Source organism: Tachysurus fulvidraco, chromosome 4 (assembly GCF_022655615.1).
Source record: "Tachysurus fulvidraco isolate hzauxx_2018 chromosome 4, HZAU_PFXX_2.0, whole genome shotgun sequence".
NCBI lineage: Eukaryota > Metazoa > Chordata > Actinopteri > Siluriformes > Bagridae > Tachysurus > Tachysurus fulvidraco.
Genome location: NC_062521.1, coordinates 26964728 through 26979792, shown reverse-complemented (window position 1 = coordinate 26979792; position 15065 = coordinate 26964728). Strand labels below are relative to the sequence as shown.

At 40.3% G+C, this 15065-nt stretch overlaps 1 protein-coding gene across 1 annotated transcript in view; it reads left to right on the top strand.

Annotated features, from left to right (window-relative positions):
* The first annotated feature begins 6238 nt into the window (after positions 1 to 6238).
* nr3c2 (nuclear receptor subfamily 3, group C, member 2) overlaps positions 6239 to 15065 on the top strand; it is a 115927-nt gene continuing 107100 nt past the window's right edge. Inside the window, exons 1-2 of the mRNA XM_027177755.2 lie at positions 6239 to 6828; positions 9378 to 11178. Of these exons, the coding sequence (XP_027033556.1) occupies positions 9398 to 11178 (1781 nt within the window). The 5' untranslated portion in view covers positions 6239 to 6828; positions 9378 to 9397. The remainder of the gene's footprint in view (positions 6829 to 9377; positions 11179 to 15065) is intronic.

Sequence of the window (15065 nt, the reverse complement as noted above, 5' to 3'; positions counted from 1 at the left end):
TTTTCTTTCTTCCTTGCACATAGTCTTAATTGAAATAAAAGTAATTGCCTGTAATTTTTTCTTTTCTTAACCATTTGGCAATTTCTAACTTTTATTGATTTAATAAATATGAAATATTTAAAATATGATTACATGTATTCAAAATAAGAATTATTTCTTTTTCATTATTTTTTTGTTTGTTTGTTTGCCTATATATCTGTCTATTACTTACTTATTTATTGCTTGCTTGTTTCTTTGCTTTTTTTTGTCCAAAATTATTATTTTTTTCTATTTTTTTGTGCAGTGTTTTGTGTTCTACTACACAACTAATGTCTCCCTCGTGCATTACAGCTCAGCGTGCTAAGTGCCAACTGCTCCTTAGCCCTGTTTCTAATAAACTTAATTAGATTTTTAAAACAACTCCAGTCATTTTCATTTCTTCTTGTAGACATAATAAAACTTTGCCCTAAAAATGTTTCATTATAAGAATTAAATGAATGAATCATTGTCATGGAATAGTGGAGCTCAAACACACGCTGATTCATGTTTAATAACGATAATCACCTCCTCCGTTCTGAGAAAAAGACTACACCGATCTTCCCCAACACCCAAACATCATGGGTGAGTCAACAGTCCCACTTCTCCTCTGACAGATTATCTTACGCTGTGGATCTGTGAGGGAGGAAGATGCTAAAGAGGAGATGTGACTTTAGCCTTAATTTCCAACTATTTTTTCACTGCTAATCAGATGTGAGAGAATTTTAGTGAATTGCGAATTCTGGATTCTGATTGGTCAAAAGGGGTTGATTCGTTTTCTATTTCAATATCAGCAGGTCAGAAACAAGTTCTAGCTATAAATCTGATCACAGTGTTTCATCGATACTCGCTTTCGAGTATGTTGTCATTTCTATCATGGAACGCTGTAGAGGCTTTTTTTTATTGTTAATGAAGTTTTCTGTGAGGGCAAAATTTCTTGTCATCAAATAAGTCACAATCTTAAAATTTATCTTAAATTAATTTTATTTCGATGCATTTATATTATTATTTATATTTATAAGGGGGGTTGATAGTTTAATGCCATTTTAAAGACATATACTATGTATGAACATGTGTATGTGACAAATAAAATGTTTCCATCTTGAATCATTTGTTTGTTAATTTGTTTGTTAAGTGAATACCTGTTTTCATAAGGAAACTGCAGACTAGCTGCTAACTTTTCATTTTGAATAGACTAGAAATTACCGGTAACTATAAATGGATTAAAACCTGAAACGAATAAGCAAACTGTTGTGGCATAAATCTTTCATTTACAGTACAGCATTTAGCAGACACCCTTATCCAGAGTGACTTACATTATCTCATTTTTATACAAATGAGGGTTAAGGGCCTTGCTCAGGAGCCCAACAGTGGCAGCTTGGTGAACCTAGGATCGATCTCACAACCTTCCAATTGGTAGCCCAACACCTTAAACACTAGGCTACCACATGCCTTTCACATGTACAGTGACAATTTAGAGGCAAACCGAGTGAAGGTCGAACAAATGGGAACAAAGCCAGTATACAGTAGGTCACACACTGCTTCTCCTTCATCTCAAATAATATGGTGCAGATAAACACTGATGAATTTATACAAACAGCAAATCTCCCTCCGTTTTAGTGGCTAGAAAACCGATTTGCAACGCTAATCAAACCTTATTACTATTGCCCCTTTTCCACCGGAAAGAACCGGGTGCTGGTTCAGACCTAGCGCTGGTGCTGGTTCAAAGTTGGTTCCACTGGCGAACCTTCTAAGAACCGGTTTGCCTTTCCACCGGCTAGAGAGCATCACAGAGCCGAGTGTGATGTCACTGTATACATGTCACGTGTCCCAGCGACGTTAGCGCAGCAGCGGCAAACACAAACACAACAACAATGGCGGATGTTGCTTTACTGTTAATGCTCATGGCTTTGTGAACCTACATTGGCATCCAAACCCGGCGAATAAAACGTGTACGTGCAGCTCCGTGTATTCTGTATAAACGGAGGTTGTAATCGTTAAAGTACATAACGTTATTTTATCGTTAACACAGAAAAAAATTTTGCCTTAGCATGTAGCTACCTACTATCATGTGTGCTGATAATGTATCATATCGCGGTAAAGCAAAAGTGTATTAAACATTAGTATACTTAAGGTACATTATCAAACACGCTAACAGTAGCCCCGCCCCCAGCTCCTGCCCCAAGCAGTTCTTAAGTCTAGACCAGCAACGTTTTGGTGCTACTTAAGAACCACTTTTCCTGGTTCAGAGCCGGTGCTTTGGCGGTCGAAACAGAAAGAACTAGTTCTAAATTAGGCTCTGGCTCCGAACCAGCACTCGAACTGCCTCGGTGGAAAAGGGGCATATGTCAACCAGTTGTAGGAACGCCGCCTGACGTCAGTGATAAAATGCAGTGATAAAATGACTATATGTGTAAATGTAGCTTAAATATCGAACCTCAACAAGTCTGGCTGCATCAGTGATCATTTGCCTATAACTTAAAAATATAATAATAATAAATTAAGAATTCAGGATCAACAGCAGGGTGCTTTTGACATTACTGAGGTTTCGAGGTCTGCAGAAGATGTGACTAATATGTTTTCCACATATTCACACCGAGAATATGAATAATTTGCTTTTCTAGTAAACAGCATGTAAGTGTCATGTAACTGGAATGAAATCATATAGGCATGCATCATGGACCAGTGGACTGTGGTCTGGGTGTAGACTGGGTGTTCATTTGAAAAGTGAAAATAACCTTGCAGCGCTGATAAACATTTAATGCTGTAAAGAATCACTGGCTGGTTTTAAGCATGAATCATCATCATGGCTCATAGCTCATCAGACCAGAGACCAGGGCTTGGTTAACAAAAAAAGAAGAGTTTCACAGATTTTGTTAAATTCACCGGTTAAACTGAAGAGATGATGTGTTTAAATGTTTAGTTTCCTGAGTCCTAAATTCGTCTTGTATTCTGGCTTTAAATCTCAGTGCTGTCCCAGTCAGGGATTTAGGGCAGAGTGGCTAGACGGAAGCCTCTTCTCAGTGCAAAACACATGAAAGCCTGCATGGAGTTTGCAAAAAGGAAAAAAAAAAAACACCCGAAGGTTACTTGAAGGATTCTCAGACTGTGAGGAAGAAGATTCACTGGTCTGATGGAACTAAGATCGGACTGTTTGGCCGTAATTCTAAACGTTATGTCTGGAGGCAACCAGGCATCTGCACAATACCATCCCAACAGTTGAAGCATGGTGGTGGGAGCATCAAGCTGTGTGGCTGTTTTTCAGCAGCAGGGGACTGGAAGACTGATCAGGGTTGAAGGAAATCTAAATGTAGCAAAGTACAGAGATATTTTTAATAAAAACCTGTTCCAGAAAGGGGGCTTAGTGGGTAGCACATTTGCCTCACAACTCGAGTTTTTGGGGTTCGATTCCCGCCTCCGCTTTGTGTGTATGGAGTTTGCATGTTCTCCCCGTGCCTCCGGGGTTTCCTCCGGGTACTCCGGTTTCCTCCCCCGGTCCAAAGACAGGCATAGTACAGTAGGTTGAGTGGCATCTCTGGAAAATTGTCCGTACTGTGTGTGTGTGAGTGAATGAGAGTGTGTGTGTGCCCTGTGATGGGTTGGCACTCCGTCCAGGGTGTATCCTGCCTTGATGCCCGATGACGCCTGAGATAGGCACAGGCTTCCCGTGACCCGAGAAGTTCGGATAAGCGGTAGAAATTGAATGAATGAATGAATGAATGAATGAATGAATGAATGAATGAATGTTCCACAAAATTCATAACCTCAACCTGGGCCAAAGGTTCACCTTCCAACATGACAGTGACTCTAAGCACACAGCCAAGACAATACAGGAGTGGCTTAAGGACAACTCTGTGAATATCTTAAAGATCCCTGACTTGAATCCTACTGAACATCTCTGGAGAGACCTGAAAATGGCTGTCCACCGATGGTCCCCTTCAACCTGACCAAACTTGAACAGATTTGCAAAGACGAATGGCAGAAAATCCCTGAATCAAGGTGTGCAAAGCAGTGACACAAAAGTCACTTGAAAAGATGAAAGAATTGTATATTCTTTTACATCATGTGGGTGTCTGTGTTTCTGTGTGTGTGTGTGTGTGTGTGTGTGTGTGTGTGTGTGTGTGTGTGTGTGTGTGTGTGTGTGTGTGTGTGGTTTACCTGAAGAATAGATGGCACCAGGATACACTATGGCAAGAATCTAATTAACCATTCGTGGGATGTGCTGGTCACAAGCCCTATCCAAGAACAATTTATATGTCTTAAAGGATCCAATGCTGTCATTTCACTGCCAGAAACCACATCACACCTTCAGAGATCTTGTGGAGTCTATACCTTGAAGAGTCAGAGCTGCACACTGATCTCATCTAAAGTCACTCAGAACAAAAGTGGAATGTAGCCTTCATCTTAACACTAATGGTTAAGATTTAAAGGGGGTGCTCGTTTTAATTGCTTATCTGGACTTTTGTTAGCAAGCAATTTGATCAGATCTTTACAATTTTTGTAAAATATCCCTGATTAATGTTTCCAATTTATAAACAAACAAAAGTGAACTGTAGCACCCCCTGGTGGTGACATCCCACCAATTTGCACCAATTCGCAATTCCCAGTATCACAACTAGAAAATAAACCAATAACTAGCTAATGTAATACCAACCCAGTAGTTAAGATACAACACAGCAATATAGACTCACCTTCCTCTTTCTCTCTCTCTCTCTCTCTCTCTCTCTCTCTCTCTCTCTCTCTCTCTCTCTCTCTCTCTCTCTCTCTCTCTCACAGGGTTACATTAGAGATCTTGGTGTTTGCAGTGTGCTGTCAGCGAGCAGCTGTGAGCAGAACAGGTTTCTGGGTGGGAAAACTATGTGTTTGTGTGTTAACCCCTGCAGCTATGACCTGACCAATAGGGCTCAGGAAAACAGCGAGCAAACTGCTCAGCCGAGAGACTCCTGTCTCAAGGCCTGTATTTAAAGATACAGTCTTCCCCCAAGCTCATACAACCATAAAAGCTTATAAACCCCATATTAAATACACAATGCTGACTATTCAGAGTACTTTAATCGTATACGATGATGATCAGATTATTAGATTATCAGTAGCTAGAAGACCAACTCATGCAAATCAGCAATCATTTAGATTCTTATATCAAACGTGACATTTTTATTTTTTAAAATTTATAATGAAAAAAAAAAAAGCCACCACAGGATCATGGTTATAAATGCAGTATTATTTAAAAATACTGGAAACATCTTAACAAGCACATCCAATGCATTTTCCATAAGATGTTATCCATAAGATATTATAATAAAGATTAAAAATGTTCTAGCAAATTTTGTACCCTTTAATGGCAGACATTGTAGGGTGGCACTGAGATTCATCCACAGCTTAATCCTGATCTCGAGGACACTGTGTTATAGAGTTATAATTGTTCCTGTGGGTCTGTGTCTGTGTGCATTTGTTTCAGGTTCCTCCTAGTTTCCTTCTACCTCCCAGAAACATCCCAGCAGGCGAAGCAGTTATGCAAAATAACCCCTGTGTGTGGATGAGTATGTGTGTGTGTGTGTGTGTGTGTGTGTGTGTGTGTGTGTGTGTGTGTGTGTGTGTGGATACTGATAAGGCAATTTAATATTTATTATTTATTAATGTAAATCATGTTAAATGTCTATGAAAGTCTAAAGTATAGTTCAGAAAACTCATTTATTCCTCTCACGAGCTTCACCAATGATTTGTCCAACAACTGAGAGAGTTTTATTTGTAATGATCTGATAAATGTTATCTTTTACTGTCACTATCGTTTAAATCACCTAGAAATAATTTATTAATAATGCTAGCTGTTAACATTTTAAGTTATATATATATATATATATATATATATATATATATATATATATATATATATATATATATATATATATAATGTTGATATAGACATTTTGAGTGGATGATAATAGAAGATACAATCATATCAGTAAATATCATTTTAGTGCACTCTGGAAAAATTGTAATGTTATAATTTGTGTGTGTGTGTGTGTGTGTGTGTGTGTGTGTGTGTGTGTGTGTGTGTGTGTGTGTGTGTGTGTGTGTGTGTGTTTCGGTCAATTAAACTAACATGCCCTACTTCTCTCAGCCGCGCGTGCGCACTGACTACCTCCTTCTCTACCATAACGCCGTCCCTCCCTCACTCACGCGCGCGCGGCAGGCAGGTAGGCGGACCCGTCGTGCGGACGCGCGCGCGCACGGCTCTGACGTCGGCGCTCAGCAAGTCGGCGCGAGTCCCTGTGTGTGTGCAGTTGTGTTTCTGCGCTCGGTTTTCCTTCCCCGAGCTTGTCAGTCAGTCGGCTTCTTCATCTCCTTATTCGGTTCCTTTTGCAGCCATGTGCACGGAACGTGAAAAGTGCTGAGTTTACAAACAAAAGTCAACATTTTCACTCTTTTTTATTTTTTATTTTATTCGGACCTGCGCGCTTGTCGTCTGGGGATTTAACGCGCGCGAGCTGTCAGAACTGGAAGTAGAGCGCGCGCGGCGACCGCAAACAACACCGGACACACACACACACACACACACACACACACACACACACACACACACACACACACACACACACACACACACACAGAGGAGAGAGACTTTAAAGCATAAAGGCATAAAGCAATATACAACTGTTCTCTCTCTCTCTCTCTCTCTCTCTCTCTCTCTCTCTCTCTCTCTCTCTCTCTCTCTCTCTCTCTCTCTCTCTTGCTTTCTTTTTTTCTTTTCTTATTGGATTACCGGTTGCACAGCAACGGAGACCCGTGATAAATCTGGATGTCGTAGTTAAGGTAAGGTCAACATCATTATCCTAAATAAAAGCAGATTAAGGTGAGATCAGCATCAGGTATCAGATTAGGTTTATTCCTATGTGTCAGTGTCCATCATCTATACAGCGCATATAGAAAAGTGTCATTTGCATTGCACTAGACGCCTGAAACGAATAGCTTGTATCGTTTAGAGTTGGGAGAAAATTGATGTGAAGTTTAGAACTTGTTTTTTTTAGAAGCTTTTTTTTTACGTCACTTTAAAGTGCTATAACAACAAACCTACCCTCGGTACCATGCGTGTTATTAACATTAATAACGAGTCAACACTAAATCGGACAGGTAAACAGTGGATAATGTTAGTGAAGACCTTTAAATAGGGATCAGTGCCGCATTTATTCAAACTTAATGCAGTTGAGATGAAATATAAGGTTTAAGGCCGCGGTTTGCGACTTGATGACAGCGCTGATTTCTTCACTGCTCTCCGTGATGTTGTGCGTAAAATCGCGCAAAGACGCAGCGCGTAGAGATATGACGAGGCGCAAGAAGTCGCTCTCGGTGTCATCCTGTCGTTATAAGGGCTGTCCGGGGGAAAAGTGTTTATAGTATAACGAACTGCGTCACTCTCTTGATTTTGGTGATGGAGGAACATCTGAGCGATGCGTTTGGACCAAACTACGTGAAAAACGTTAGAGGGAAAAGTTTGACGTGTGGCGCGTTTTTTAGATTTAAGTTTCCAGAAACCTTCGATTTGTTTATCGATTATTAAATAACACTATGACAGGCCAGGATTGTGTTTGTGTGCGTTTGTGTCTGTGTGTGTGTTTGTGTGTGTGTGTGTTTGAGAGAGAAAGAGAGAAAGTTCTGGTGTGTGTCTATTTGTGTGTGTGTGTGTGTGTGTGTGTGTGTGTGTGTGTGTGTGTGTGTGTGTGTGTGTGTGTGTGTTGTTCTTCAGTCCAATGGTCGCATGCAAAAAAAAAAAAATACATATATATCCCTCCCTCACTGCTTAGTGTATTTACTGTAACACTTTAAACAAAAGTGTTGGTATGTATGCAGAGATTTTTCTTTTCTTTTCTGATTTTATTGTTGTTGTTGTTTTTACTTTGGCTTTGGAGCGCACTGTTTTTTTTTTTTATACAGCAGCTGTTTTAAACCCATGTGGATAGACTGAGCCTGTGCACGCCACTGTTGCGCAAAAAAAAAAAAAAAAAAAATATTGGCTCTCGCTTTTTGTTGCGCACATGATGAATTGCGCTCTCGGACAGAAGTTTGATCGCGCTTTAAAAAGCTCATTCGTGTCCAGAAGAAACATGAATGCTTCAACCCTGCCTTGGTTTGGAGCAGTGAAGGAGTCAAGAAAGTTTCAAATCTTTTTTAAAAAGTTTGTTTTCAAACTTTTTAATGGTTTTTACCTGCTTAAAATATCCCTTTATATAAACTTTTTCCCTATTGTGTAGTACAATTGCTTATAAAGTGGGGTCCGGGAAGCATTTCTTATTTTTTTTTATATATATAGTTATATGGCTAGGCTTGTCACTTATTACATTGGAATTTTTATTTATTTGACAAGATAGATACAATTTGATGACAAAATTTTAGCAGAACCACAAGTTCGGGAATAAAGCACATCTATGACTCCGATGTAATAGATAATAATAAATAGGCTAAATATTACTGTAGCTTCTTATCAGAATAATTAGACTGTGTTTAAAGGGGCCTGACTGTATGCATGTAACAGTTAAAAAGTTTGAGATCCGCTGCTGTAGAATGCTCCAAGGCGCATATTGTTTTGCATAGAGATGAATAATATTTTCATTTTCATTATGACATTACAAGGTATCTAAGTTTAGTCTTTAGTCGTGCTCTAATTGTCTGAGTGACAATCTTCATGTAAGGCTTTTGTTCTGTGACACACCGCAGGAGTGACGATAAAGCTTTTTGTTTGGCAATTTGTAATGCCTTGACATGCACAATCTGTGTCATGTCTGTCAACACAACATGCATTCAGGGCATAAAATAAGTACAATTCAATATAACACAAATTTCAATGTTTCAGGTTATTATATTTACACTCTGATATTTGTGCTCAGTGTCTGATCTTTACATGACTAAATGCACATATAGTACATATATCACTGGAGATTATAGTTCAGGAAAAGTTCATGCAATAGATTATTACCGACTAGCTTATACCGCTTTAGTCATACTGTATTTTAGATAAGATAACAAAATAGGCACAACTTGTTATGACTTCAGCTTAATTTTTTTCTCCAACTCAGCTGGTTACAATAAACATTTGAAAACTGTTTTTGCAAATGATCAGAAAACTTTCTTTCAAAAGAGATCTTACTAGGATTTAAACTGTATATATTATCATTTATTATGCATAAACATGTTAAACAAGCAAAAATTTGGCAAGTACAAGTGCAAGTTTTGCTTTTTTGCCTAAAGTGTATTCATTTGTGATGTATTTGAATATACACTATACAGTATAATATAACTGAATACAAAAAGAATGTCACTTCTACCTAAAGTGATTACCTGTTCTTCACCTTTCTAAAACCTTCCAGGTCTATCAAATGATCCAGGCATGGAGTCCAAAAGATACCAAAGTATTTACGAAGGTACAGACAGAGAAAACAGATGGGCCCAGATGCCAGGATCTATTGAGCAGTGCTGCACAGCAGAGGAGGAGAGAGCGCTGATGAACAGTGATGTCCTGATGGACATTGTAAATGCAAGTAATGCATCCAGTGTCCCTGCTCCAAAGTGCAAGGAAAGTGGAGGAAAAAAGGCCGAGATGCCAATTCCCCAGCTCAATCCTGACCAGCAGCTCAGCTTCCCTGCATATAATAACTCCATTCATGGCCGCAAGCCGGAAGACTCTAAAGAGCTTTCCAAAACTGTTGCTGAGTCTATGGGCTTGTATATGAATGCTGCCAGGGAGGCTGAATTTGCCTTTGGCCAGCAGGGACCACCTGCCAAATGCCAGGACAGCCCTGGAAAACTTTACCCTTTGTGTGGCAGAGGGATCAAGGACAATCAGTCAGGGACTACTAGGAGCCCGAAAATAAAAGCTGCTCCGACATTATTTCCAACCATGTCCCAGTTACCTAATGGTAGCCTTGGTGAGTGTGGTGTAGGCACTGTGCCAACACCTTCCACCTTGAACACAGTTCTGTCCAGCCCTGCTGAAGAATCCAGCAGCATTTCCAGCCCAAGTGGAAATAACATTGTGACTTCCACCACCAGTCCCACCTACTTTGGCACTAGTCACCCTTCCTTAGGCAGTCCAGCCAGTCTGGGTCCAGTTGCTTCAGGTCTGGCACCAACTCAACGTGTCAACTCAAGCACCTGCAGCCCAACAGAATCTAGCACTATGGGCACTCCACCACTAGCAAGCCCCTTTAACGTGATGAAATCACCTATCTCAAGTCCACAGAGCATGGGAAGCGTGAGGACACCGCAGTCCTGCAGCACCAACATGAGGTCATCTGTGTCCAGTCCCACAGGAAGTGGTGGCAACTTGAGGCCTTCTGGGTCTAGTCCACCCACAGTTGGTTCCATGGCTTTGTCCAGTCCAAGGAACCCTTCCCGGACATTTTCTGCCTCAAGCCCTCCCAGTAGTCTTGGCTTAGTTCAGAATGACATCCACAGCCCTGATGGCCAAGAGCATGACTTTAAAGACTTCAAGTTCCCCAAAGTGGAGAGCTTGGATGGGGAAATATTTAATGTTGGCCTGGACTCCATGGGGATGGTCAAGTACATCAAAAATGAGCCAGACACTGATTACAGGAGTATGTGTCTGGGCAATAGCAATTGCAGTGCGCCCCCTTTGCCATTTACATCTCATATTAAGACTGAGCCCAACAGTGAAGCAACTTGCACCAATGCACACTATGGGGAACCCCAGCAGCCAATGGGACTCTTCCCAGCTTCAGAGACTACATACTTGTCCTTGAGGGATAATATTGACGAATACAGCCTCTCTGGGATTCTGGGACCTCCTATTTCTTCTCTTAATGGCAACTATGAGTTTGGTGTGTTTCCAAACAATGACATGCCCAAGGGGATTAAACAGGAGACCAATGATGGCAGCTATTACCAAGAGAATAATAATGTGCCCTCATCAGCTATTGTCGGCGTTAATTCAGGTGGACATTCATTTCATTACCAGATCGGAGCACAAGGAACAATGTCGTTTTCGCGGCATGACATGCGGGACCAGACAAACTCCTTGTTGAATCTAATTTCTCCAGTTACAGCGCTAATGGAGACATGGAAAACACGCCCAGGCCTGTCGCAGGCTCAACTGTCCGCCTGCGGGGAGGGCTACCCAGCTCCAGGCTGCGTCTCTGACACCATGGCAAGGTAGGAGGAGGACGATCTGTGGCTGTTTTTTTTTTTTTAATCACTTATTATCACAAACAAGCTAGGTGAAATGTTAAGGTAACTTGACTGATTTCAGGTTAGTTTATAAGGACAGCTTTGAGGAAACACTTTTACTACTGATTTATATATTTTCTGAAGATTACTGTAATTCTAGTAAGTGCAAACAACTCCGAAATGCTATGGCTAAATTCTTTTGGTATCGCAGGCATAGTCTGGTAATTACGTAATAAAACTAGATGAATCGAAAGCGATTTTATCGAAACGATTTCATATTTTTAGAGTGATTTCACCGGGAAACAACAAGAAAGGCTGCTATACATGTCGGAAAAGAGCAAGAAAAAAAACCCCTGAGAAATAAGTCACAACAAACTTCATGCGAACAGAAGAATGTTAGTGTTACAGTAGATTTGAGCTGGGATCAGATTACTCATTCAGCTCAAAATAACACGTACAGTACGAGACATTCATTTATTTTTCGGGACTAAATTATTGATTATCACGAGGCAGTTTGCTTCAGTCGTTAAACACTATAATTTGTTGTCATCTTTATACTCATGGGTTGTAAATATAAATGAGGAGGCAAAGTTTGGTTCTTATCTGTTTTTCATTTGTGCACCAAAATGCATTCAGTGTGCTGTTATCAGGATTTTTTCCCAGAAACCCAGTGCCATGGAAACAACTTCCTTCAGGGGTTTATGGGGTTCTGCTATTTTGTATCTACACTATAAATAATCAACATCGAAGCGTATGGGTTTTTATGCTATACGGGGACAATGGCGTAAACAGTCAGGGTGGAGTGACCTAATAAAAACAAACAATGGAGGGGAGGGAGCGAGTTCAATGTGTGTGTCAACAAACTTCAGTAGAAGCTTAACGCTACACACCTCTTACACTGGCACAGCTGTTAATTCAACTTCAGAGGTCAGCGGTTATGAAACGCTGGATGAGAATCCAGGAAAATAAAACCAAATAGCGCAGCTGCAAAGAAGCTTGCATTTATGCCTCCAGACTTTTTATTTACACCGATTCCATAAGTTACGTCGTGCCAGTTTGAGACCCAGCTTGCACTGTATTCTGCGCTAAGCTGTCCCGATAAAATATCTGCCGATCATTGGAGTCATAAACGTACGGGCAGAAGATACATGGTTGCAGAAATTTTTATAAGCTTGCAAATAGCAGAAAATCCTAGCCAATGCTATAAACTTATACATTAACACCATTGGTATCTAATTCCCGGCAATCTGGCTACAATTTTGAGAGTAGTCCGGTACTTAAATCTAAAAACTTTGTCGTGAAAAGAATTATATTTTACTGCGAATATGTCGGTTATTTCTGTGTTTTTATTATTCCTGTGAGAGGTTTGTGGGTGTGTGTTGCACTGATGTCACTTTTACTAGTGCAGTTACAAAAGCATTTGAGGAAAAAAAACAACAACTTGTAAACCAAATCTCAAACATTTACACCATTTAGCAGACACCCTTATCCAGAGTGACTTACAACTGAGCATTAAGGGCCTTGCTCAGGGGCCCAGCAGTGGCAGCTTGGTGGACCTAGGGTTCGAACCCATGACCTTCCAATCAGTAGCCCAACACCCTAACCACTGAGCTACCACATCCACAAACATAACACATAATGAGGATGTTTTAAAAAGAACTTCTAGGAACAACTTAGCGCTTCTTTTCTCTCTAGCATTCACCAGCAATGTTCATCATGCCATTAGTGAAAAGGTCAACTTAGAAACAATGGACTCAAAGCCCTGGAATGCAATGCAGCAATACAATGCAATTGGTTGTGGTAGAGCCATGACTTGGCTGGTTAGCGATCGATGTGTTTAAGAGAGTTAGCATGAAAGTTTATGCTGCTCTTTGAGCTGATGTATATAAATACCGGGCATGACAAAGTACCAAAGTGACGATTATACATAGTACTAGTTACTTAGTGTAGATTTTGTAGTGTTAAGGGATTTTATGGAACACATGATGTGATGTTACCCCTTTGTGGTTAGGCGGCATGGAAAAAAAGCTAACAGATGAATAAAGGCTATGCTTGGATAATACATGCTGGACATACGTCTCTCTGTTTATTGGTCATTAGTTAAGTCAGAACCACTTGACTCTACAGATTTGTTCACAGCACATGTTGTCATCGGATAACTAAAATGTCATCTACATAGCAAAATGACATTCGCCATAAGATCAGTGTTAAGCAAGAAAATGCAACTCTTCCACAAAAACAAACCTGGATTTTCAGCTTTCATGCCTGCAAGGCTAACTAAGTACTAAGACTGAACATGTGATGGGTTTAGTGACTTCTGGAATGTGTTTCTCTTTAATGCTATTGTGGCACTGCTTTAAACTCGTCTGCTAGCTCAAACGGCTTCAAAAACAGTTAAACAGTTAGTACAGCATTTAAAAAAAAATAGCACTAATGTGAGTCCATTAAAGTTGTCGAAAAATGAGTAGTAAAAAAAGTACTTCAGCTGGCCATAAAAGTCACCAAGGGTTATAAAACAAAACGGTAGTACGCTCTCTGTGTTGCTAGGGTGGTACCCGTAGGAGTACACTTTTTGTACCTTTCCCATGTAAAGATTTTTGCGTAATGACTTTGAATGGCTAAAGCTGTTGGATTTAAAGCTTTGACAGCAACAGGGTCCACAGTTTGATCTGAGATTCTACCCATATTGCACCTGGGTTTTCCAGTTAACTCCCAAAAAACCATAGTATATGGATTGGCAACTATACATTTCCTCTAGTTGTCAATGAGGGCTGTGTGATGAACCGGTGTCCCATCGTGTGTGCGTTCCCCCCATGTTCCCAGGATCTACAGCAACCCTGACCAGGTGCTTCCTGAGCAAGTGCTTCCTGAAGGTGAATGACATAGCTGTCATGATGCTACTTACAGTAGATGGTTTCGTTTTTGCATCCCAAATGAAACGAAACAAGTCACACAACTGATGTCAGCCCTTTGCAATGACCTTGGTTTTCCCCTTTTACCTAAAGAATCTTGCTTTTACCGAGCGAGTCTGAACCACCTTAGACGTGAAGAAATATTGCTGATGTGCTAAAACAAAATCCATTGACTTACACTCAGAGCTCTAACAATGAGAATAATTAGCCCCGGAGTGTAGAATATAATAAATTTGATGGCTGCATGACCTTTCAGAGTTTAAGTCAATAACCAACACACTGTGAGCAAAATGTAACAGCAGAAGAGGTATGGCAGAGATAAAACCACAGATAAGCACTGTGTTTGTGCTCTGAATCCTGATAGTATTGCTACTTTCTGCTGTACCGCTCCGAAGCCACGTTTGCTTTCTCCTCTCAAGCTCATCTCTGCTTGACTCCGAGCAGAGCATAGATCAGTCTAGCTGATCCTGGGTCAGCATTAAATATAAAATCATAAATGGACTGGATTAGACACATAAAGGTCCTTCAGCTAACACTACAGCACTACCAATTGACTCCAGCTGATAAAGCTGGGCTGTGTTTAACTTCTTTAATCATGAAAATTGTTGGAATAGGACTGAGGACTGTGGCATTGATTCAGCAGTTCCTGAGGTTTTAAAGGAATGTGTATAATACTAAGCTCCAAAACAACTGAAAAATAGTGTTAGGGTGGTTATTTTTTACAATCCTCTAGGTGAGATGGCACAAAAATGGCCTTCTGTTGATTTCCTGTAGGCATGTTCTGGTTCAAGGAACATTTAAAAAGCTTTTTTTTTTTTTTTCACAAAAGTGATTTGTGTTCGTTCAGTCTTAGTAATCAGTAAGGGTATTAGCAAGGTGCTCAGATATCAGGTGAGAAGGTGTAGTTTATGGCTTGGGCCACTCAAGTTCGTTCACATTAACCTTGGCAAATAATGGACC